The sequence below is a fragment of the Piliocolobus tephrosceles genome, chromosome 12 (genome assembly GCF_002776525.5).
Source record: "Piliocolobus tephrosceles isolate RC106 chromosome 12, ASM277652v3, whole genome shotgun sequence".
NCBI lineage: Eukaryota > Metazoa > Chordata > Mammalia > Primates > Cercopithecidae > Piliocolobus > Piliocolobus tephrosceles.
In genome coordinates, this window is record NC_045445.1 from 30,174,127 (window position 1) to 30,201,306 (window position 27,180).

General features: G+C 37.0%; 1 protein-coding gene across 1 annotated transcript; it reads right to left on the reverse strand.

Annotated features, from left to right (window-relative positions):
* Nucleotides 1-1,795: 1,795 nt before the first annotated feature.
* Nucleotides 1,796-27,072, reverse strand: SH2D1A (SH2 domain containing 1A). Its single transcript, XM_023198839.1, has 4 exons — nt 26,575-27,072; nt 7,683-7,746; nt 3,203-3,347; nt 1,796-2,173 (listed from the first exon to the last, which is right to left on the reverse strand). Exons 1-4 carry the CDS (start codon nt 26,709-26,711, stop codon nt 2,133-2,135), a joined length of 387 nt encoding a protein of 128 aa, XP_023054607.1. The 5' UTR covers nt 26,712-27,072; the 3' UTR covers nt 1,796-2,132.
* Nucleotides 27,073-27,180: the final 108 nt, after the last annotated feature.

Genomic DNA, 27,180 nt, shown 5'->3' on the forward strand with positions numbered 1-27,180 from the left:
TATGAAAGTAGGATTTTTAAATTCCTTTACAAGTTAAAGTGATGCTTTTACCTCAAGAAATGGTAAACCACCCATAATGCATTACTGGGGCCATACTCCACTTTTTCACTCCCACAGCATCCATATTAAATGCTCAGAAATCAGGTCTTGCCAGTACATGAAGAGTAGCTCTGTCTCTCAACAGTTCACTAATTAAAACCAAGTTCATCAACACTCATACACAACCCAGAATTCCAAGTTATTATTTTACAGTGAAGCTTAGCCTTTTCATATGGCCCATGGACCAGAGTATTTGCATTGACTCCTTCTGCCTCTAAAGACCAGATCTATCTGGCTCTAAAGACCAGATCTACCTACAGACACACGGGGAACCTCATTTATCATGTACTTATCAACTTTCATTGTTATTGTTTCCTTGTCTTTTACTGTTATTTTCTTTCACTGTCTTTATCGTTATTGTTTTCTCATCCAACGAGACAGTGAACTGAGAGCAGGGACCAGGTGTTTTTACTTCTATACCCTCAGTGTCCTATTACGTTTGCTGAGTGAATGAATTCTGTGAACGCTGTAGCAAAGTGACATATAATCAATCACAAATCATGAAAATATAAATGTGAGAAGAAAATACCACATAAAATTCTGACTCTCGTGTAGGTTTCAATCACTTGGAATTTTTTTTAAAAACTTAATATAATCATAAACTTTCCAGTGGTTTTGTAGGGTTACTTTAAAAGGAGGCTGGTTACAAATCAGTTATTCATGAGCTGCAGCTGCTGAAGTTTCCCTTCAAAATGAGGTTTTCCATGTAGTAGAAACAACTAGGGCAGAGGTAAATAAAAAAAAAAAACTCATTTCATTGGATTTGTAATACAATTTCAAATCCTGTAGCATCAAATACGATAAACATTTTTACAGCGTATCTTAAATTATAAGATTTTCAACTCCAGGTTGGTCTGTGGATTTTACTGTCCAACATCAGAACACTAGGCAAGAAGGTTGCTTTCAGAATTAAACATAAATCCTTCACTCTTTTTCTAGTGCTTGTTTTTTTTTTTTATTTTTTTTAATTTTTTTATTTTTATTATACTTTAAGTTCTAGGGTACATGTGCATGACTTCATGTCTAAAACACCAAAAGCAACGGCAGCAAAAGCCAAAATTGACAAATGGGATCTAATTAAACTAAAGAGCTTCTGCACAGCAAAAGAAACTACCATCAGAGTGAACAGGCAACCTACAGAATGGGAGAAAATTTTTGCAATCTACTCATCTGACAAAGGGCTAATTTCCAGAATCTACAAAGAACTCAAACAAATATACAAGAAAACAACAAACAACCCCATCAAAAAGTGGGGAAAGGATATGAACAGACATTTCTCAAAAGAAGACATTCATACAGCCAACAGACACATGAAAAAATGCTCATCATCACTGGCCATCAGAGAAATGCAAATCAAAACCACAATGAGATACCATCTCACACCAGTTAGAATGGCAATCATTAAAAAATCAGGAAACAATAGGTGTTGGAGAGGATGTGGAGAAATAGGAACACTTTTACACTGTTGGTGGGATTGTAAACTAGTTCAACCATTATGGAAAACAGTATGGCAATTCCTCTAGTGCTTGTTTTAACACACAGTATACAGCTTCAAAAATCCCAAAAGAGCCTATGACACCATAGCTAGTGGAGAACTTGGCAAAGACAAGGGACACCAGCCAACTTCCCACCATACAATCAAGCAAGACATTTTAAAATTAGTAGCTATCAAATAATATTTCACTAAAAACGGAGCTTTTCACAAAAACTGAGGATTATTTTTATTTATATTTGGCAAGAATTGACATTAATCATTTATAAAGTATTCATTATGCTTTAAATTGTTTCCTATTTGTAAATATAATAACTGAAAATAACCTATGGAATTACTTTTTCCCAATCCTCATTTCAAAGCTCCTCACTATGTACAAAAGTCCATTTCAGCTTTGACATCATGCTAGATGCTTCCATTACAGGACTACAATGGCTTTAGAAATTCATTTGTAGCTCACTGAACTGTATTATCTACAATATATAAGACTTAGCATATATTTAAATTATAGAAAATAAAGTACAAGGTGTTTTATTTTTCTTCATGGGGCTTTCAGGCAGACATCAGGATCTTCTCTTATCCCTAAATAACAAAAATGAAGAAAAAATAAACTTACAAGCTATTAAAATTATAGATTAATGCAAACTTATAAAATTTCCAACTGCATAAAACTCACAATGACACAACACAATAATATACCACAAGCAACTATTATTTAAAACTGAGTTATGAAGAATGGAATACTAGGCAGAAAAAAACAACTAGCCAACTTGGAAATTAGAGTTCTATTTGCATTTGTATTAAAAAGGCTATTCATTAATTTAATTCACCACTTGAGTCTAATTGTCAGTTTATGCCTGAGCCTAGGTCCCTGTCAAAAAGGGACATAACAACTCATTTTCTTTTATCATAAATATTTATTGTTTCAATCAAGGCCGATCCTCTTACTCCAAACAAATGATAAACCCCATTCAATAGAGGAGTAAACAGTCATGTATCAGATAGCTACAGACATTGGCTGGTATTCAGTCTTTAACACGACACATACACTAAAATAGGTTTGCTCAGGATATGTAATAATTTGTGCCAGTGGAACAATAAAGTCTACTATTTAATTTCCTTTGCTTCAGAAAAATGTCATTAATTCAAGCACCACCAATTCAGAAACCAGAATCGTGTGTGCCAGGCTAACGTTGGCTTTCATGTCCCTGTAGGAAAAAAACAGTTTACTAAGCAAAGGTAAAGCACAGCTCAGGTGTTCTCTGAATTATACCATCTTTCACATTATTTGTGTCTGAATTAGTGAAGTGAAATGATACTTAGCTACCTATAAAAGGGACAGGAAAGAACAAGATGAGACAGACAAGAGCAGTTAAAATGTTATGGGCTTATAGAATTTTTGATGATTTTACAGAGATTTATTAAAAGTTTATAGAATAATAGATTAAAATTATAGCACATAAATTGTCACCTCTCATTTGACTTGCTGGCTACATCTACTTTCTCATTGCATTTTTCTTACATAACTTCTAATTGATTATATGGTTATGAATAGGTTGACTCATAAATCTGAGCTTCCAAACCCTGTCAAAAATAAAGAGTAAATCATACCTGTAGTACCTTGTGTACTTCTAGCTGAGGACTTCTTCTCAACTGGATACTGCAGAGGTATTACAATGCCTTGATCTGGCTTCTGAAATGCTGAAATGAGATTTTTTATTTTCCGGAAATATCTTTTATGTACCCCAGGTGCTGTCTGGAAAATAAAAGGCCAAGCAAATTATTTACCTATCTCAAAATGATACAAAAAGACCTACAAAATGTGCTAGGGATGCTAAGAGAGGTAACATTTGTGTAACTTGTTGAAATATTTGAAAACATAAGAAAGAAGGAAAAACAACATTCCAGAAGAGCTTACTTTGGTTGGCTGAATTTCCCTGCAAGAGGAGCTAATGAGCTGTCATTTCAGTTCTCCCAAGGGTGGTATTAGTTTGTACAAGCTCTTGCTCATCGCCCTGCCCTTCCTGCCTGCTCCCCATCAGACATCTCAAACCTCTAAGGGTATACAGGCCATTACCCACAATGAATTCACCAACAGAGAGGATGCAGTTAAACAGGAAAAAAAAAAAAAAAAAAAAAAAAACAGATCCTACAGGTCATTAATAAAAAGCCTGAGGAACAACAACAAAAGAAAAACCAACAACCCATCCTCCCTGCCATCATCCCACAATATAAAATGCTACACAGGAAATTAAAAATTGGCTGTTATGATACACACAGTGCACGGCTAGTTCAGTCCTCATACTCTTTCACCTCATAATATTTCCTGCGTCATTCTTCACATTAAAATTTTTCCTCCTTGAGAAACTTCCCTATAATCCCAAAATTATTCTCTTCATCAGCATGTCACTGTAACAAGGTTTTCTCTATGACATGAAAATGAAAGACTATATAAGGTCACCTTTATTTATTTGTGTATTTTTAAAGAGACAGTTATTTGCAGATGACTATTAAAATGTGTTCCTTTCCTGACATCAGTTGTCTTGCAAAGACACTGCCTGAAATCAACAATTTCCTGCAAAAGCTTATGAGCCAAGCTTCAGGCATCAGCTCAAAACTGTCATTTTACATAAAATAAAGTAGTATTGCTATGAGCAATTGAACAATGACTAGTATTTTTTTTAAAAAGTTGTTTTTCAGCTATTCCATCTGGAAGATTTTTGAGGTGGGAGCTGTTTGTTTTTTTAGAATTTAATGAGAAAACATGAAGGCTGGCATGAAGACTTCCGTCAGCTAGACAGTGGTATGCTGAAGATAGCATACTACACTATCCATAGTAACTCTCAGTCATTTTCTTATGTTGGGGTAATTTTTCATTGAAAACATGACAAAAATTCTTTTTAGCTCTATATTAGTGTTCCCCCATATGTTCACAGTAGATGTAGAACACTCTGTCACCCAGCTCCACCCCACTCTCTCACCTACCCTCCATCTTCCTAAAGCTTGATTGAGAACTCATCCAAAATAACATGGCCATTCTTGCAGAAATCCAAACAGTTCTTTGGTTCCAAGATAGAATCTCCAAATTGCAAATGCAGGCCATAGGCACAAATTGCCTCCTTATACTCTCCTCAGTGCACTTTTTCATTTGCGAAGCACATTCCTATCTCTTGCCTTCACTATTTCCTCACAAAATGGCAGTTATTGGCTTATTCAGTTATTCCCATTTGACAGATAAGAAAATGTGAATGCAAAGAAATTAATCAGCTTGCCCAAAGTCACACAGACAACCAGAGGCAGAACTGGCTCTGAATCCCAGGACCCAGTCTCTTGCCTTTCAGATTAGAACTGGGTCAAACAGGATCTAGCGAAGCTAGGGTCATCAACCAGTAGAGAAACTACACACTCCCCAAGTGTGGAAAGATTTCAAACCACACATCTTTTTGGCTGTTCTTGTGGCTTGTAAAACCATTTATCAACAGAAGCATAGCCGGGCACAGTGGCTCACACCTGTAGTCCCAGCATTTTGGGAGGCTGAGACCAGTGGATCACCTGAAGTCAGGAGTTCAAGACCAGCCTGGACAACATGGTGAAACCCCAGCTTTACTAAAAATACGAAAATTAGCCGGGTGTGGTGGCGCACACCTGTAATCCCAGCTACTTGGGAGGCTGAGGCACAAGAATCCCTTGAACCTGGGAGGCAGAGGTTACAGTGAGCCGAGATCGTGCCATTCCACCACTCCAGCCTGAGCGACAGAGTGAGACTCTGTCTCAAAACAAAACAAAACAGAGAAGCATCATTTTTATGGGTACTGAGATGTAGTTAACACTTGATTATCCGTGCTAACAGAGAGGAATAATAGCACTGGAGGTATGGAAGCTATTTGAATTGGGGATCTGATGTTTCATAAGCAAATGACTGGCCTATTTTACAGTGTTTTACTTAGATTAATAAGGACAATTATTTAACATCTGCTGATCTCCTGATCATATACCCAGTAAAGCCTGAAGACAGTGATGTCAGTACATTTTAAATAATGTATTGCCAACAATTCACATATTAATAAGTGAAAGTAGATTGTAGAATTATCTAAATTAACAATTTAGCAAAATTTTAGTCTGAGTCATATAAGATAATACACTAGGCAATGATTTAACCTAAAAATCTCTCTAAAACTAGAAATACACATGATATCTGTCTTTCATAATTCTGTGGGGCCAGGGTTCGATTTCATTACACTCTTTAAAACAAATCTCACTTACCTAGATTTCTAGCACAATATATGCACAGATGATGGCGTGCTACTGCCCTGATTTTTCCTGCAGCATGGCAAACTAAAACATTGTTCCGAAAATCAGTATTAATATCTATCATTTACCCAGTTTTGAAAATACATTTATCACAAGAATTGTACCACTGACAACTCTCATCCTGTCACTGAACTCAGCTATTCTTCAAATTTGCACATCTCCCATACTGTCACCTCTTAGTTATCCATGGAAACATGTATTAGATCACAGCTGGTCTTCAATATGCTCTAGGGAAATTTCTTCCAGTCAGGTGGTATGAGCTCTGAGAATATATACTAGTTTAATATTCACCTTAGAACAGCACTGCTAATAAGGTAAATTTAGTAGATAGAAAAAAATGCAATATGCATTTCAAAAATTAAAGAACTTTTTAAACTATTTTCTATTTGGGGATAAGTCATGCCAATCTTCTGCTCTCTTGGTGCAGAAAATTACAATATTATTAAATAAACAAGGTCAGATCAGACAACAGGATGAGGGGGCATTTGTGTTCAATAAGCCCTCTCTTCTTTAACATGATCACAAGCACGTAACAATCTCATATGATGTTATACTCAAAATGCAGGAAAACAAGTTTAAAAACAAAGTTGTTAAACCCTAAGAATTTAAGATCCTTTCCTTACATAATATTCTTCAGCAGCTGAAGGGTATTTCTCTAGGGAGAAGAGCTATTTCTGGTGAAATAATATACAAACATATGTGTGTGTGTGTGTGTGTGTGTGTCAGTATATATTACACATAACTTTCTTCGTAATAAAGTTTAATTTCTTATTCAATCATCTCTGCAGTGATACAGAGAATTTTTTTAATAAACAGGTATAAATCATTTTGATTAGAAATGGTATAACTTTATCTTTAGTTAGTATTATAGTTTTAATAATCCTTACATAATACAGCAACAGTGTGTTTGAAAACTTGGCCTAATTCATCTCAGTGGTTCAAAACATTTGTGGTCTGTAATTTGTGCTTTCCAACTTACTGATAAATTAGTAAACGGGAGAGCTATTTTAACTTTTTGAAGTCTAGACTTCAGAAAATTTTAAATGTATAGATTGAGTTATTAATAGGAGCTGTGGCAATTTTCAGGAGTTCACTTTTTCGAGGGCTCACTGTGTGCCAGGCCCTATGGCAAAGAGCTTCTTTATGTGTGTTATCTCATTTACTCTTCAAAATGAGCCCTGTGCATAAGGGAGGATTCTTAGGCTCAGTTTACAAATGAAGAAACTGGCTCACAGAAAAGTCAAGTAACCTGCCCAAGATCATAGACCTATCAGAGAGGAGGGGAGACCAGACCTGGAACCCAGATTTGCCTAGTTTCTTCCCAAAGCCTAGTTTCTTCCACTCACAACTGTTTAATTTCAAGTTATAACTTCCCAAGGATATTGTAGTCTCTTAGAAAACAAGTAGCATGGTTTTTAATCTCCCATAATACCAACACTCATATTGGTATCATCTGGTAAATAACTGTTCATTTAATTATTTTACCTGCTTTTGATATGCTTTCTAAGATTTCACATAGTCACTAAAAGTTTGACATAACCCTTCTACATTTTTATCTTTCTCCTGAAGTCATACAACTCTGCAAAATGGTGGCTAAACAGGACTGGGACCAAAATTCTCTAAAGCTTTCTTAATGACCCAAGAACAATTTTTGATTGGAGTTTTAAAGATTTCAACCTTATGAATACTTCATAATGTAGAATTCGCTCTTTTATAAAACCAGTCTAAATTTCAAACACCTCCTTGACACCCCCAGAAGCAAAAATAAATAAAACTATACCTCAGCACTCCAAGAACCTGTTTCTGTCTGGGACACTCGGTATGTATAAATGTAACCGTGATACCTGTGAAAGAATAAACTTCCATTACTAAAATATTCCAAAAGAACAATGGATACTGTAAATTTAAGCTTAATATTACATATAAATGTCACTTATACTAGGACATACGTATATGGTGCCAATGCATTCATAGGAAGCAAAGCATAGTGAATCTAACTTGTCTCCATATTGTAACTGCCCAACCACAGTTTCCAGTGAGATTTATCTTTTCATTTATTGAAGTATGGAAATTCATGCTGCTAAAGATTTGTCAAGTTGAGAGACTGTTTGGACAGAAAGAAACTACAACAGGGACCTGTTGTAATTGATAAAACCATGAATTATTAGATAGTTTTAACAAACAATAGACTTATTTTTAAGTACATATCAAACATTAAGGTGAAAAATTTTCACTGGGATGATACACTATCAGGCCTATGTAATTATTAATATTAATAATATTTGTTATAAATATAATAGCAATAGCATAAGGATATAATACTATAATATGAATATAACTATATTTTTATAAAATTACTATTTTAATGTATAGTAATATAATATTGCCACAGTCATGCATCACTTACCAAGGGGGATACATTCTGAGAAGTGCATCATTAGGTGATTTCATTGTTGTGCAAACATGATAGACTGTATTTACACAAACCTATGTGGTATACCACCTAGGCTATGTGGTATAGCCTATTACTCCAGGCTACAAACCTGTACAGCATGTTACTGTACAGAATACTGTATGCAGTTGTAACATAATGGTAAGTATTTGTGTATCTAAACCTACCTAAACATAGAAGAGGCACAGTAAAATACAGTATAAAAGATAAAGAATGGTGGGAAGGGGAACACCACACACCGGGGCCTATCATGGGGAGGGGGGAGGGGGGAGGGATTGCATTGGGAGTTATACCTGATATAAATGATGAATTGATGGGTGCTGACGAGTTGATGGGTGCAGCACACCAACATGGCACAAGTATACATATGTAACAAACCTGCACGTTATGCACATGTACCCTAGAACTTAAAGTATAATAAATAAATAAATAAATAAATAAATAAATAAATAAATAAATAAATAAGATAAAGAATGGTATACCTGTTGAGAGTACTTACCAGGAATGGAACTTGCAGGACTGGAAGTTACTCTGGGTGAGTCAATGAGTGAGTGGTGAGTGAATGTGAAGGCCTAGGACATTACACTACTAGAATGTTATAAACACTGTAAACTTAGGCTACACTAAATTTATTTTAAAATATTTATATTTCCCGGATCATGAGGTCAGGAGAACGAGACCATCCTGGCTAACACAATGAAACCCCGTCTCTACTAAAAATACAAAAAATCAGCTGGGCATGGTGGCACACACCTGTAGTCCCAGCTACTTGGGAGGCTGAGGCACCGAGGCAGGAGAATCGTTTGAACTCAGGAGGTGGAGGTTGCAGTGAGATGAGATCACGCCACTGCACTCCAGCCTGGGTGACGGAGCGAGACTCTGTCTCAAAAAAAAAAAACTCTTCAATAATAAATTACCCTTAGATTCCATTCTTTTACTTTATAAACTCTTAAACTTTTTAAACTTTTTGACTCTTTTAGAACACTTTGCTTAAAACACAAACACATTGTACAGCTGTACGAAACTGCTTTTCTTTATATCCTTATTCCATAAGCTTTTCTCTGTTTTTAAATTTTTTATTTTATGTATTCTTTGCTATTTAAACTTTTTTTAAAAAAACTAAAACACAAATAGACACATTAGCCTAGGCCTACAGAGGGTCAGGATCATCAGTATCACTGTCTTCCACCTCTACATCTTATCCCACTGCAGGATCTTCAGGTGCAGTCACACACAGGGAGCTGTCATCTCCTATGATAACAATGCCTTCTTCTGGATTACCTCCTGCCCAAGGCTGTTTTACAGCTAACATTTTTTATATAAGTAGGAGTAGATTTTAAAATAATGATAAAATGCATAGTACAGTAAATATATAAACCAGTAACACAGTAATTTGTTATCATTATCAATTATTGTGTACTGTATATAATTGTCTGTGCTATACATTTTTTTCTTTTTTCTATTTGTTTTTTTCTTTTTTTGAGATAGAGTCTCGCTGTATTGCCCAGGTTGGAGTGCAGTGGCGCAATCTCAGCTCACTGCAACCTCCGCCTCCCGGGTTCACACAATTCTCCTGTTTCAGCCTCCCGAGTAGCTGAGGCTACAGGTGCATGCCACCATGCCTGGCTAATTTTTGTGTTTTTAGTAGAGATGGGGTTTCACCATATTGGTCAGGCTGGTCTTGAACTCCTGATCTCAGGTGACCCACCTGCCTCAGCCTCCCAAATTTCTGGGATTACAGATGTGAGCCATCACACCTGGCCTGTGCTATACTTTTATACAGCTGACAGCACAGTCGGTTTGTTTATACCAGTGTCATCACAAATACATAAGGAATTCACTGTGCTGTGGCATTACAATGGCTACAACATCAGTAGGTGACAGGAATTTTTCAGCTCCATTATAATCTTATGGGATCACCATTGTATATGCTGTTCATCATTAAGGAAAATGTTGCTATATTGCACATGACTGCATTACTATATTACTCTATAATATATTATAAATGAAGTAATAGCAAAAAAAATATGAATTCAAAACAAGTGCTGCTTGTTTTTGTTATATTTTTGTGGAAGAGCAACTCTAAAATGCTGTAAACTAGGACTATCTCCAAAGTGCCTTAGCTGTAACTTTATTTTCCTAAAAGCAGCTTATCCTTTTAAATGGGGTAAATATTCCCTCCCATTACTCAGTTTATATCTATATTGCATGTCTGTCTAATTGATTTCTACTACATGCCAAGAGTTTTACTTTCTGTGTTAGTCTGTTTGGCTGCCATAACAAAATACCATACCTTGAATGGCGTAAATAAAAGAAATTTACTTTCTCACTGTTCTGGAGGCTGGAAAGTCCAAGATCGATGTGCCAGCAACATAAGTTTCATTTTGAGCCCTCTTCTCTTGCCTTGCGAGTAGCTGACCTCTTGCTGTGTGCTCACACAGCCTCTTCTGTTGTAGTAAGGCCCCCAATTCTATCATATTAGAGCCCCACCCTTATGACCTCATTTAACTTTAATTATCCCCTATCTCCAATTACAGTCATGTTGGAGGTTAGAGCTTAAACATATTATGGGGGAACACAATTCAGTCTACATCATTCCACTGTTGACCCCCAAAACTCATGTCCTTCTCACACTTATACCATCCCAATGGCCTCAAAATAAATTAACTAATTCTAGCATCAACTTAAAATCTAAAGTCCAAAGTTTCATCTAAATAAAATTAGATGTGGGTTAGACTAGCAGTATTATTTATCTTGAGGCAAAATTTATTTCCAGTTGTGAAACTATGAAACCAGACAAGCTATGTGCTTCCAAAATAAAATGGCGCTACAGGAAGACGATAGACATTCCCATTCCAAAGGGAGAAATTGGAAGAAATAAGGGGGTCACAGGTCCCAAGCAAGTCCAAAATCTAGCCAGACAAACTCCATTAGCTCTTAAGGCTCAAGAATAATCCTCTTTGATTCAATACTCTGCCCTTCAGGTTCACTGGGAAAGCAGCATCACCCCCACAGCTCTGTAAGGTGGCCACATCCTTTGGCTAGGGTGATGGCCCCACCCATGTGGCTCTGTTGGATGTCAGTCTCACTTTTTGAAACCAAGGTAGAGGCAGCCTTAGCCTCCAGGCCTGTGCACTCTGGGCCTATAGTAGGAATGGCAGCCCTGGTGATCTCTGAATCACCTCAGGGTCGTTCTTCCCTTTTTCTTGAAGGATAAACCATGTTTGCAGCCAAATAACTATACCATACTGTCCTGTTCTCTTTGGTCCAAACTGGTAATATTTCTGCTGCTTTTATCCAAACTCTATTCCTGACTTCTGCTGAGATGGCTGGTTAATATCATAAGCAATCTTAAGGAGTGATAGATAATCCAGCCACACCCTAGTGTTGTCTCCAGCACAAGCTTCCTCATTTATTGCAATACATAAAGACTCAGAATTTTCCAAATGTTTAAGTTCAAGTTCCTTTTTGCTTAACAATTCCTTCTTCAATTCATCTCTCTCCTTTTGTATTTTACCATAAGCAGTCAGGAGGAACTGAGCCACTCCTTCAACATTTTGCTTAGAAATCTCCTCAGGTAAATAGTCAAATTTTTTACTCAACAAATTCTACCTTCTTCAAAATACTAGAACACAGTTCAGTCAAGTTCTTTACCATTTACAACAAGGAACACCTTTCTCCCAGTTTGCAGTAACATCTTCCTGATTTGCATCTGAGACCTCACCAGAATAAATAGTTCTACCAACATTCTGCTCACAGCCATCTATGCTTTTTTCTAGAATACACCTTAAAACTTCCCCAGTCTCTACTCATTACCTAGTTCTAAGGCCACTTCCACATTCTTAGGTATTTGTTACAGCAGTACTCCTTCTCAGTACCAAAATCTGTATTGGTCTGTTCAGGCTGCCATAACAAGATACCATAGACAGGGTGGTTTAAACAACAGAAACTTATTTCTCACAATTCTGGAGACTGGGAAGTCCAAGATCAAGGTGCCAGTAAGGTAAGTTTCATTCTGAAGCCTCTTCTCTTGGCTTGTAGGCAGCCACCTTCTTGCTGTGTGCTCATATGACCTCTTCTTTGTACATGCATTCTTCCTTTTCTCATAAGGTCACTGAGTCTATCAGATTACAGCCCCATCCTTATGATCTCATTTAACCTTAATTACGTCCTAGAGGTCCTATCTCCAAATACAAGCATATTGGAGGTAAGGGTTTAAACATGTGAATTTAGGAGGAAAAAAAGTTAAGTTTATAGTACATGCATTATCTCCTTTGGACCCCACAAAAATCCTATTAGGTTTATATTGTAATATTTATTTTATAGATGAGGAAACTGAGACTTTGATATGTTAAGTAACCAAAATCAGACTAGAGATTAAGAAGCAAAATGGGATTTGAATCAGGCCCATTTCTAGATCCCCAGTTCCTGATCCCCACACTGTACTGATATAGATTATTTGTTATATTTTAGTATATATAGTAATGCCACTTAATTTGCCTAATAAATTTTACCTCATAAAACAGTAAGGTAAACTTTATAATGAATTGTTTCAGATTTTGAATGTGAATCTAAATCTATTGTGAATCAATTGAATGTGAATCTAAATCATTTATTTAATAAACTTTCTGATTGCTATTCTTGGGCACAAGTTTGAGTCAATAGAGATCTTTGGTTAGGATACGTGATTTTTTTTAATTTTTTTTAATGGTGTGTTGCTCTGTCACCCAGGCTGGAGTACAGCAGGGTGATCATAGCTTACCGCAGGCTTGCTCTCCTGGGATTAAGCGATCCTCCTGCCTTAGCCTCCTGAGTAGCTGCCACTACAGGTGCACATTGCTGTGCCTGGCTAATTTTTTTTTTTTTTTTTTTTTTTTTTTTTTTTTTTTTTTGGTTTAGTTTAGTTTTTGCAGAGACAAGGTCTTGCTCTGTTGACCACGATGGTCTTGAACTCCTGGCCTCAAGCTATCCTCCCACCTAGGCCTCCCAAAGTGGTAGGATTACAGGTGTGAACCACCACACCTAGCCAGGACACGCACTGAACTCTGGTTAAAATCAATGTGTTTACAAGCAGAAGGTCATGCTTGACTTGATGATCACATTTACCATTAACCTCCTTTGGAAATAAAAGTATTTAAATACGTGAATTAAATTAGACTTACGTCTGTAATCCCAGTACTTTACTTTGGGAGGCTGAGGTGGGTGGATCATCTGAGGTCAGGAGTTCGAGACTAGCCTGACCAACATGGTGAAACCCCATCTCTACTAAAAATACAAAAATTAGCCATGTGTGGTGGTGGACACCTGTAATCCCAGCTACTCAGGAGGCTGGAGCAGGAGATTCACTTGAATCCAGGAAGTGGAAGTTACAGTGAGCTGAGATCGCGCTATTGCACTCCAACCTGTACGACAAGAGTGAGACTCCATCTCAAAAAAAAAAAAAAAAAAAAAAAATTACTACATCTTTCATCAATATCCATCAGGACTGATTACCTAAAGGGCAAAAAATATCTGAAACACACTATTCAGATTTACTTGATTCATGACACTGAACAAAAGGTCAATTTAACTACTGATGTGGATTATATGATGTTTTATTTTTTACGAAGGATTGCCAGAATATTTAGATCATATGTAAAATAGCTTGATATATGCCTATATATAATATGCTGAATAAATATACAATATTACAATGTTAAAGTCTTCTGTCTTTTTAAACACTTGAAATCTACCTCAAAGCCCACTAACTTCAGCAAGTACTCTTATGGGGAATAAGGCAAGAGCTTTGATTTCCATTTTTTACCATGGGAACTCAACGTAAGCCTTTAAGTGATTTTCTTAAAGCCATATAGCAAAATGGAGATGGAAGCAGTGAAACAGCATAGGTTGTTAGTTCCATTTTCCCTATGAGAAACGATTAATGGCAATAATTCAGTATCATAACGGTGATGTGGATATTCATTATTTAAAATCTCAGCAACAAAATAAGTAGAATGGTCAGCAACAAGTTTTCCACTTTCTAAAACAGTAGGTCTCTAAAAAATGCAACGATTCTATCTCCCTACTATCATTCAGACGTATTTAGCCAAAGTAAATGAGTCTGTTTTGAGAATCATTTCCTAACGAATCTGATCTTATCTCACTTTCAGTTAAGCAGCAGGAACCTGAGTACCACTTCAAAAGTTCCTACCTCCTTCAGTTTCTGAACAACCTGGTGTCAATGATACATAAAACTTCTCATGATTAACTCATCTAATATTAACAATTTGTTTCTCCCCACAACCCCTCCAATTTCTGAATGAGCAAAATTTTCTCACTCCTCAAATAGGGCAGCAGTTTATATCTTTCACTTTCAAGTTACTGAAGTAACTGACCAAGGATCCCATGTAGTCAACTCTTACTATAATATGTCATACATGGAAGAGATCTGAAACAGTGCAACTCAAATTGCATTCCCAGGATAACAGCATCAACATCACCTGGGAGCTTGTTAGAAATGTAGACTCTTGGGCCCCACCCAGACCTGTTAAATCAGAATCTGGATTTTAATAAGATGCCCAGGTGATTTGTGTGAACATTAAAGTTACAGAAGGACTGATTAAAATGCAAAGAGAATGCCCACATCTCATTGGGAATATTGATGGCAACTTCCCTGATGTTAATCGGGCTTCTTCCACCTGCCCAGGGTACTTCTGTGCCACCTCCTCTGTAGTCATTCAGTCTATGCTTTAAGAATGCAATTTTATTTTAGTATAAGCTGAAGGTTTGTCAGTCATTTCAGTCTTCATAGGACAGTGTTTCTGAACCATTTTTTCCTTTCTTCCCCAATAATATTGCTTAGTTTTATTTTCTATAGCTTCTATTATAAACCAGTAATTTTGTAATATAAAATTAAACTAAAATATTGAACATGCCTTTTCAAACAAAACATACTCTGTCCCTGTCCATGGAAAATCACTAGTTACATAATAAGAGCAAGTTATATAATAACAGCTATAAAACTATACATATTTTTGACTGCATAACCTTGCTTATCTTCATACACTCCAAGGAAACAAGTCAAGAGGAAAAAGCAATTTGACAAAGATTTTCATACTAGCCCTATTTTAATTATGAAAACATTGAACTAACCTAAGTACCCCTAAATAAGGAATAATTACTCAAAATAGGGGAATTGTTTTTAGGTATAACCCCAAAAGCACAGACGTCAAAAGCGGAAATAGATAAATGGGATTACAACAAACTAAAAAGCTTCTGAACAGCAAAGGAAACAATCAACAGAATGAAGAGACAACCTACAGAATGGGAGAACATATTTGCAAACCATATATATGATAAGGGGTTAATATCCAAAATATATAAGAAACTCAAATTACTCAATAGTAAGAAAACAAATAATCCCATTTAAAAATGGGCAAAGGACCAGAATAGATATTTCTCAAAAGAAAATATACAAATGACAAACAGGTAAGTGAAAAAATGCTCAACCTCACTAATCATCAGAAAAATGCAAATGAAACCACAATGAGATATCATTTCACACCTGTTAGGATGCCTATTATCAAAAATAAGACAAGAGAGGATGCAGAGAGAAGGGAACCCTTGCACACTGTTGGTAGGAATATAAATTAGTACAGCCATTATAAAAAATGGTATGAAAGTTCTTCAAAAAATTAAAGATAGAACCACCATATGATCCAGCAATCCCACTGCTGGGTATATATCAAAAGGAAATGAAATCATCATGTCAAGGAGAAATCTGCACTTTCATGTATATTGCAGCATTATTCACAATAGCCAAGACATAATGCAATCAACCTACGTGTCTGACAACAGATGAATGGATAAAGAAAATGTGGTGTATATACACAATGGAATACTATTCAGCCTTAAACATAAAGGAAATCTTGTCATTTGCAACAAGGTAGATGAATATGGAGGACAGTATGTAAAGTGAAATAAGCTATGCACAGAGAAACAAATACTGTGTAGTCTCAGGTATACACGGGATCTTAAAAAGTTGAACTAATACAAGCCAAGAGTAGAATGATGGGTGGCTACCAGGGGCTGGTAGGGGCGTGCAGGGTGGGGATTGGGAAATTTGGGTCAAAGGATAAAAAATTTAGGTTAGGAGGAAGAAGTTCAAGAGATCTATTGTACAACATGGCAGCTATAGTTAAAAACAATGTATTGTATCCTTGAAAGTTTCTAAGAGTAGATTTTAAGTGTTCTCATCACAAAATATAAGTATGTGAGGTAATGCGTATGCTAATTATTCCAATTTAGCTATTACACATGTATACATATCTCAAAGCATCATGTCGTACACAATACATATATACAATTTTTGTCAATTTAGAGATAATATATAAATTACAAAAAAATAAGGGAATTATAGCAGAAAAAATGGTTCAAAATTACACTTTCTCTGTCAAAGGTGAAGGTTTAAAATATTATGCTGGCTGGGCACGATGGCTCACACCTGTAATCCCAGCACCCTGGGAGGCTGAAGTGGGTGGATCACGAGATCAGGAGTTCGAGACCAGCCTGGCCAACATGGTGAAACCCTGTCACTACTAAAAAATACAAAAAAAAAAAAAACAAACAACTGCCGGGTGTGGTGGCACACCTGTAATCCCAGCCACACAGGAGGCTGAGGCAGGAGAATCGCTTGAACCTGGGAGGCGGGGGTTGCAGTGAGCTGAGATCGCACCACTGCACTCCAGGCTGGGCAACAGAGAGAGACTCCATCTCAAAAAAGATAAATAAATAAATAAGTAAGTAAATAAAATATTATGCCAAAATTCAAAAGTATTAGAGTCCTAGGTTTTCAAAAAAACTTTAAGTACGTGGACTATGTTGACATAAAATGATAGTACGTATAAAAAGTGGGCACAAGGAGATGCCACTCTGATTACAACTATTCAAAACTGTCTGTCCCTGTGTGTATATACACTAGAAGTAAACTTAAACTAACATAAATGCATTCTTGCATGTTATTTTTTCCTATAGTTATTTAAGTGACTACTTTTTTAAGAAAAACAAGCAGAATTACAATTTGGAGGCTTACAAACCTAGCCTAAGCAAATCACAACTCATAAAAAGATAATTCATTTTTTAAATTGTTACATCCCCTTTAGGATTATATTTCCTCTGACTCCCTCCATTAATACAGACGAACCAGCAATGTCGTGTAATTTTAACTTCCTTCCCTCATTAAAGTTTTTTTGGACTTTTTGATAATCCTAGAATTTAAAATGCATCACCAAAAAAATCAGAAAATGAATACTTGTTAAAGAATGGTGGAGTTTTATCATTGCCATTAATTTATTTTAATTACTATAAAGCATGTGTTAATCTAGTCTCTGCTGATATTGAAATTTGTCTTTATTTCATCAAAAGTTGTCCCTAACTGTAAAAAAGTGCTCAGGTTAGAAATGGACAAGAAGCAACCAACCTGACTTATTTCTTCTTTTCTCAGTGGGTCAGTGTTGGGGACAGATCCTGGTTTAGAATGACAAAACCACATCAATTCCTTTTTTATACCACTTCAAGGACTACACAAAAGAAAAAGTTTAGCTACATCTGACTTCTTCATGACACTGCAAATAAAGCAAGCCAGTACCTATGCCCTTTATGTCTATATGAACTAATGCTACATACAAAATTCAGACATAACTATAATGATTTTTTTTTGTTTGTTTTTTTGAGACGGAGTCTCCCTCAGTAGCCCAGGTTGGACTGCAGTGGCGCAATCTGGGCTCACTGCAAGCTCCACCTCCCGGGTTCACGCCATTCTCCTGCCTCAGCCTCCCAAGTAGCTGGGACTACAGGCGCCCGCCACCACGCCCGGTTAATTTTTTGCATTTTTAGTAGAGACGGGGTTTCACCGTGTTCGCCAGGATGGTCTCAATCTCCTGACCTCGTGATCTGCCCGTCTCGGCCTCCCAAAGTGCTGGGATTACAGGCGTGAGCCACCGTGCTCAGCCTACTATAATGATTTTTAACAAATGTTTCAGAACTTTTATATCCAGAGGAATAGTATCCCACACAAAGCCATTATTTTTGAGACTGTACTCTGATTCAAGAGCTTTCCAAACTTCCAATGGCCCAAACTTTATTCTTTCAGAGAGAATTTTAATTTTTGAAACAGTTGAAAGTCATTCAACTTCAAGTCTGATGGTAAAACTATCTGATATTTTGATGAGTCATGAAAATAAATATAATCACTTCTTCCCCCGAACTTTCATATCAAGTTTTATTTACGTATACTTATGTGGGTCTAACTTTGTATTACAATTATTTATAGAGCTTTTATTTATATTAAAAAACACGACCGGGCGCAGTGGCTCACGCCTGTAATCCCAGCACTTTGGGAGGCGGAGGCGGGCAGATCACGAGGTCAGGAGATCCAGACCATCCTGGCGAACACGGTGAAACCCCGTCTCTACTAAAAATACAAAAAAATTAGCCCGGCGTGGGGGCGGGCGCCTGTAGTCCCAGCTACTCGGGAGGCTGAGGCAGGAGAATGGCGTGAACCCGGGAGGCGGAGCTTGCAGTGAGCAGAGATCGTGCCACTGCACTCCAGCCTGGGCGACAGAGCGAGACTCCGTCTAAAAAATAAAAAATAAAAAAATAAAAAAAAACACATATTACATGTTAACTTTACAAACATTAACTCATGTCATAATCGTCATAACAACCCTGTGAGGTAAGTACTCTCATTATCACCATCTGCCGTTTTACAGGTAAGAAACCTGAAGCACAGAAAGTTAAAGTAACCTGCCCAAGGTAAAATAGCTAGTTAAGGGTCAGAGCTGGGATGCACACCCAGAGATCTGGCTGGAAGATCTAGGCTCTTAACCACCATTCTGTGCTGCCCCTCTCTTATACTAGAGGGAATGTATTAACAAATTGGTCTTTAACACAATTCCAAAAGCACAATTCTCAAAAGGGAGGGAATCTGCTAGGACATGGAGCTGGAGCTGTCCACCCAGAGAAGGAGGGCAGTGGAGGGAGCTGAAGGGAAGAGGCCAGGTGGGGAGAGCCCAAAAGAGATCAACCCAGACTCCCCCTTTGCTTAAGCTAAATGACATCTTCAGACTAATCTTGCAACTTAAATTTTACATTGTCAGCCGGAGTCAGTACTTGGCTTATTTGCCATGAATTATCCATTTGGTGGTTTATATGTGGCAAACTTAATCCTAGGCTGGTTTTCAGGCTCACTTTACCACTGGATTGTATTCAGGAAATCGAAAACAATGTTGGTGGCCTAAGTTATCATGAAGATAAATGTGGCACCAAGGCACATATCCAATTGAATTCAAAAACTAAATGTCAGTTGTAATTTCTCACTAAATGAAGTTAAGTTATAATTTCAAGTTCTTTGCCACACTGTTCCCCTTTGGTGCAACTGATAAACTGGAATTTTATTTCATCACTGCTCCTCCCCCATTTCTCCAGTTCAGTTGTTTGACAGGCACATTATTCCCAGTTGTACCTTTAAAACTTAAAGGACAAAAAGATAATTATGCTTTTATCTAAAGACATATATGTCAAATGACTTCACTATGTGTCCTTGACGCTAAATAATTATAACAGCATTTCTTCTTCCAAATCTTCCATCAGATAAGTAGCAAACAAAGGCAGATATGTCCAGAAGAATGCCAACTATGGAAATAAACTATTTTTTGAGCTAACTATTTTAAATATTTTAAATTAGTTCTCCTCTTATCACCATCAAACAATCCTACTGGGCAGTCAGAACTTCCCCAATAGCTGTCTACATTGAGGGTGAGAAGGGAAGAAATGTGAGAGCACATATGTACCTCAGTGAAAAGAAACTTGATGTATCTAAAAAAACAAAGGGAATAAACTTTAAAAAAAACTATCTGCATTAATAAGAGCATTCAGTACACTGGATAAATACAAGAACAGAACATAAAATCAGTAGCTTTCCTATGAAACAGAAAATATAGTGGAAACAGATCCCATTTATATTTAAAATCGGCATACACATTCATACACACAATAACTCGAAATAACAAAAATGTGTAAAACATACAAAAAGAAAACTATAAAACTTGATTGATGATATAAAGGGAAAAATTATAAATGGAGAGACTTATGTTATGGGAAGGGAAGACTAAATCATTTAAAGATGACAATTCGTTCTTAGTTTATTAATAAATTTAATGTAACTCCAATGGTATTTTCAAAAAATTTTAATACATAGTAATTGTACATATTCATGGGGTACAGTGTGATGTTTCAACACATGTATGCATTATAATAATCAAATCAGTGTATTTAGAATATTTATCACCTCAAATATTTATCATTTCTATGTGTAAGAACATTTCAAGTAGTCTCTTCTAGCTATTTTATAAGATATTGTTAACTATAGTCACCTTACTGTGCGACTGAACACTAGAACTCATTTCTTCTATCTAACTGTATGTCTGTACCCATTAGCCAGCCTCTCTTCATCGCCTTCCACCCTTCCCAACCTCTGGTAACTATCATTTTACTCTCTACCTCCATATGACTGAGGAATCCCACTACAGGGTATCTACCAAAAGGAAAGGAAATCAATATATCAAAGGGATACTTGACACGTTTATCACAGTACTATTTACAGTAGCTGAGATATGGAAGAGTCCAACAACAGGTGAATGGATAAAGAAAACGTGCTATGTATATACAATTGAATACTATCTGGCCATTAAAAAGAATGAAATCCTGTTATTTGCAGCAATATAAATAGAACTGGAAGTCATTATGTGAAGTGAAATAAGCCAGGCACAGGAAGACAAATATCATGTGTTCTCACTTGCATGTGAGAGCTAAAACATTTGGTCCAATGGATTTTTTTTAACTTAATAAAATGATTCTAGATTTCATTTTTGAAGAACCAACAGATAAGAATAGCAAATAATTTTTAAAATATATTGAAACATTATTATACTATAGTGCTATCAGTGCACGAATAAATGGATCAATTGAGACAAATAGATAGTCCAGAAACAGTAACTGTTATATATAAGAATTTAATATATGGTATAGTCGGCTAGCAAATCAATGAAGAATGGAAGTTGTATTTATAAATTATATTAGGACAATTGCTACCTATCTGGAAACAAAATCAAATTAGATCCTTTATCCGCATCAAAATAAAACTCCAAATGGAATTTAAAAGGTAAATGTAAACTAACAAAACCATAAATTTAAAACAAAAACTGCAGTGAAGTTTTATGACATATCTCAAGGGGAAAGGATTTTCTAGCCAAGGAAGAAATCAAACACAAAGAAAACAAGTGACGTATTTGACTACTAAAAAGTTTGATTTTTGTATGTGTCAAAAAAAGTAAGGGCAAACAAACACCAAACTTTGAAAAGATACCTTGCAACAGATCAAGGATTAGTATATATATATTATATATACTATTATATATATAATCCTATTATATATAGTATATTATATATACAATAGAATATTATATATTATATATAATAGGATTAATATATTTTATATATATACACTAATACAGTATGATTCAACTGGTTAAATGAGAAAAATACACAAAACGCCAAATCATGTCAGGAAATACAACAGCTTAACGACCATATAAAATGACAGTCACTAATCAAAGGAATATAAAATGAGAAAAATTAAGAGATAGCGTGTAAATATAAAATAAAGAATGACACGCCAAATGTCAAAGGAAAATTTTCTTAACTACAATACCCATTTCTACTGAAGGTGTAGTGAAACGAGCACTCATGCATTACAGGTAAGCATGTAGATTGGAATAACCATTTAGGGAAAATATCTCATGATCATGTATATATCAAGAATCCTAAGCTGTTTATGTTTTCTGACCTAGAAATTCCACTTCAGAAATTCATTATAAGGAAATAATCATAAATACAAGGAAACTTTAATGTACTGAAATACACATCCTGATGGAATTTATAATAACAAAAATATGGAATGAGTCAAATGTCTAAAAGTAGGTGACTGGCTAAGCAAAATATGGTATGCTTACTAGCTAGCTGGACTACCATGCAGCCATTAAAAATAACATCTTAAAGTTGTCTCTAAGAACATTATATATGAGTGTATTTTTTTCATGTTAAGTGGGAAATGGGAAGTGTATACAATTGTAAGAATACAAGAATACAATCATACTTTTTTAACACATGTAAATTTGTGTATACACACACACACACACAAACTAATCCTTGATCTGTTGCAAGGTATCTTTTCTAAGTTTAGTGTTTTCCCTTACTTTTTTTGACACATACAAAAATCAAACTCTTTAGTAGTCAAATACGTCACTCGTAAGAATACAATTGTAAGAGCACACGTGCTCAAAAAGCAATTCATCTTATTAAAATATAGAAGAAAATTCACCTAATTTTTAGCAATAACAGGGTCTCGTTCTGTCACCCAGGCTGAAGTCCAGTGAGGCGATCTCGTCTCACTGCAACCTCTGCCTCCAGGGTTCAAGCAATTCTCCTGCCTCAGCCTCAGCCTCCCGAGTAGCTGGGATTACAGGTGTGTGCCACCAGTCTGGCTAATTTTTGTGTTTTTAGTAGAGAGGGGGTTTCAACATGTTGGTCAGGCTGGTCTTGAACTCCCAGCCTCAAGTGATCCTCCCGCCTTGGCCTCCCAAAGTTCTGGGATTACAGACGTTAGCCACCATGCCTGGCCTAGATAGGTTTGATTTTAAAAAACACCTTTTTGATCACAGTCTAGGCACTGTGATATGAAAAAAAGTGTTAATTCATTAATACAATGATTATCTGAAGTTTACAGCTAGTCTTTAGTTTCACACGTATGTTGAACGTTTTATCTCACTTGACTTCTTTCCCAAAATTATCTGGAAAGTAAGGCAAAAATAAATAAATCATATCCTCATATTGAATCAACCTTCTTGTATTGGTTTACACATGATGTTTCAGTAGATGTAAAAATTTGAAAAAAAAAAAAAACAAGATTAAACTAATCTCAGAAAAAAATAAAAAATAAAACTATAGATGTTTCTCTAATTTCTATTGTCTATATGTTTCAATTTTTCTATAATGAATAGGTATAAGGAACTATTTTTAATAGACTTATACAAAAATCTATATTTATTTAGAGAAAGTAATTGAAAGAAAAACTTATGACTTAAAATGAAGGTGAGCAATCCTATAAATGGAAAACTCCTTTAGTGCTTTATGAAGGAGTTCAATTTTCTAAACCAGAGCAGAAGAAAATGCTGTATCTGAAAGCCATGATTAGGAGGTTCAGAACTGGGGAAAAGGGCAAGCATCGTTTGAAAGTACAGTTTAAGGTACAGTTTGAAAGGCATATGAAATGTATTATCTCTACAATAAAAATATAAAAACTAGAGCTCAATTAAATCTTCTTGGTTAATAGGAGTAAATAAAAGATAGAATGAGAAACCATTCTGAGTAAACCCTACATTCAATGCATGTTTGTTAGCTTATACCTTGTTGTCCATGTGTACATGACACCACTTATATTGTTATTTCGACTACATATCATAAGCATAAGTGTTTTGGTTTAAAATGAGTACATGGTTTATTTCTAAATAAAATCTGATTTTATAATTACAGTGTAGCACCAAAAACAGGGAATGAAATTTTTACATTTGTCAAAAGGGACACTTAACTCAAAAACGTTGAGAAACTGATAAAAGGCAATGTATCGTTATATCTTCCCTCTGCAGCACATTCTGGCTATCACCCTAACAGTCTCATAAGACTTTGAGTCCCCAGTGTACCATTTGAAAGACACCGTAAGGGAACTCCCAATTTGTCTAGTATTTTCCGCTACTTCACAAGGCAGTTTTCATGGAGAACTAAGAGTCATTTAAAAAGCATTTATGCAAGATTCACGTTGGGCGAAAACTTAAATGCTTGAGAATTTCTCACCTGCCTAAGTTAATTCCTCATGTGGTTCTGGCCTACATAGGAAAAAGGCTAAAGTTGTCCTTCTCTCTTGCATATGGTACTTAAGGCAATCTTTTGCAGAAGGTAGGATACACATTACTATTCCTGTTTTATAAATATGGAAACTGAGGCCCACAGAATTTGAGTGACTTTCCCAGGGTCCACACCCTAACCTCTCGATGTTCATTCCGTTTCTTGCAGTAAAGAATAGAATTTGCCTTGACAGTTTGTTAATTCAAAAATATCTGCTGAGTGCCTGTTATGTGTTCCTGTGTTCCTGGTGAAGGAGACAATGTCTCCGCCCTCATGGAGATTATATTTTTGCAGGACAGCCCAGCAATAAGTAGGTAAACAAGCAAATTATCAGATAGTTTAAAGCTCTTTGAAGAAAAATAAAGAGATGGAGTGAGTGTATCAGGGACAGAGAGAGGGCACTTGTTCTAGATAGGTGGTAAAGCAAGTCCTCTCTGAGGGAGGAGACAGTTGAACAAACATGTGAACTGAAGGTATTTTTGGCAGAAAGAACAATAAGCGCAGAAATCCTAAGTGGGGGCATTTTTGAGAAGCTTGAGAAACGGCCAGGAGCCTGGTGAGGCTGAAGTCTTAGGTGTATCTTGCCTCTCACTATACCCTGTTGTCCCTCCCCTGCCCAGACTTGTTTTGTACGTTCTTTTTCACCTTTGGGTTAAGGAGCACGTTATCTCCTTTGTCAGCTTCCCTAAAGCAGCGCCTTTCACCCACCCACTCACTCCACCTTCTTTCAATGAGAAAAGAGCCTAAGAATCCTAGCTGATTTTCATTGCCCTTCCCTAGGTTCCACACGGGAACAATAATTATATAAGCAAAACATAAAGATTCAAGCCCAAGACATTCAATAACTTCCACGTTATTTCCCTGGAAGCCTTTATGAAAAATGTATTTAGCATGACCTGAGAGCTGCCACAAACAAGGCTTGACCATTTTTGGAAACCAATATACAGTGAAAATCCTCTAGCACCAGCATCAGGATAATCTTTCTTCACTGACCCATAAGGTATTTCAAACTCTTGTGGGGTATCATCAGATGCTGAACTTACTACCAAGCATTTAACCTCATTTGGTTTCTGTCTAGAACCTACTATGCAGGGCTGCTGTTTTCATGGATTTTTTTTTATCCTGCTGACAATAATGCTTGAGCTAGGTCCTTCCTTAGAAATGCCCCCATGATTCCTAAAAGAAATCAACTGAAAAGAGAGGATAAAATAATAATATATCTTTGGTATAATGATAATACCAATAGCTTACATTCATTGAACATTTACTAGGTGTCAGGCCCCAGTGCTAATTTCTTTACTGCATTATGGCACTTAATCTTACAATCCTATAAGGTAGGCAGCAATATGATACCTATTCAATGGATAAGAAAACTGGGGGACTGAGAGGTTAATTTGCCCGGGTCACAAGCCTAACATCTGACTAGCACAGGACAAAGTCTCAGATCTGCCTGACTCCGGAGCCCTGGAGCAAAGACGCAGATGAATTTGATTCAAAATGAAGCCTTAGACTGAGACATGCCTAGGCAAATGGCAAAGCTGAATCATAACAAGGGTGTTTTCCCTCCATTCCCTTTAAGACTATTGTGAGTCCTAACGTTTATCAGGAAGGGTCCTATTTCTGAAATCCCCTGCCCCTCCCCACCCCCCACTACTTTTCTAAAGGATGCTACATCAGCAGATCCAGAGAGGTGATTTTACTCATACACATCCCCCTCCTCTCTCAGCATCTCGACTTTACTGGCATTGCATTCTTAAAGTAATTGACTCTGTTTCTTAATGTGTCTCCTCTCCCTGAATGTCATGCTCCTCCTTTGGGATGACACTTCAAAAGTCGTTTAAAGAGAGCTAGAGTAAGGCTCCCAGGGCACCACCCGATAGGGGTCAAAATAGAAGTGGGGAGCCTGGGTCTTTCCTGGAGCGAAGGTAAACTCTAGACCACATTTCACCACCCGAAAGGGCATTCTCTGCGGCTGCCCCAAAAGCCTCTGGTGAGGACCTTCTGGAGAGCGGGAGGCCCAGGGAATGAAATCCCCAGCGAGGGACTCAGGCGAAAGTGTGTTCCACCACGGCCCTGGGCTGGACTTGAGGGTGGACCATGAAGGAGGCGTCGGCGAGCTGCTAATGCAGGCGCCCCTGCCTGCCCTGGCCTCCACCCTCGCCCCAGCTGCCGTTGCCCACCGCCCACTCCCTCAGCAGGCCCATGCCCACTGTATCATACTCACAGCACACACAGGCAGTACACTCCTGGCACGCTCTCGCTGTCCCTCAGCAAATAGCTGCCATCCAGCCCAGTGGCAAGCAGGAGCTTCTCGCCGGTTTCCCTGCTGATTTTGCCATGATACACAGCCACTGCCTCCATGGCCTGGTGGACTCTTGTGCAGGCCGAGGAGGAGAACTGTACAAGGGAGATACCACTGCTACTGCAGCCAGGCACAAGTCAACCACCTGACTCCCAGTTCAGCCAGATGTGCAAAAAAGAGAGAAGCACCCAAACAACAGGATGTTGTCTACTTGCCTTAAACCTCCTTCTCACACTTCAACTAAAACGAGCTCAGCAATTTAGTAACGTAGTTCAATCGAGCTTGCCAAGGGCTTCCATCTCCTGCCCCCCAACACAGGGTTCATACAGAGCGGGGAGGAACATTGGAAGAAGGATTTTGCAAGATTGGGGCTGTACTGCCAACACACACCCTTGCACTCAGACAGGGATGCTTAGTAATGCTTCTGTTCTTGCAGTTTACTCAGAGGCCACCAGGAATAACTTAGCTCAACTAGCCGGTAAGGAGTTGATGATAGAGGCAAGTTGTACATGTCTCTGTCGGTATGCA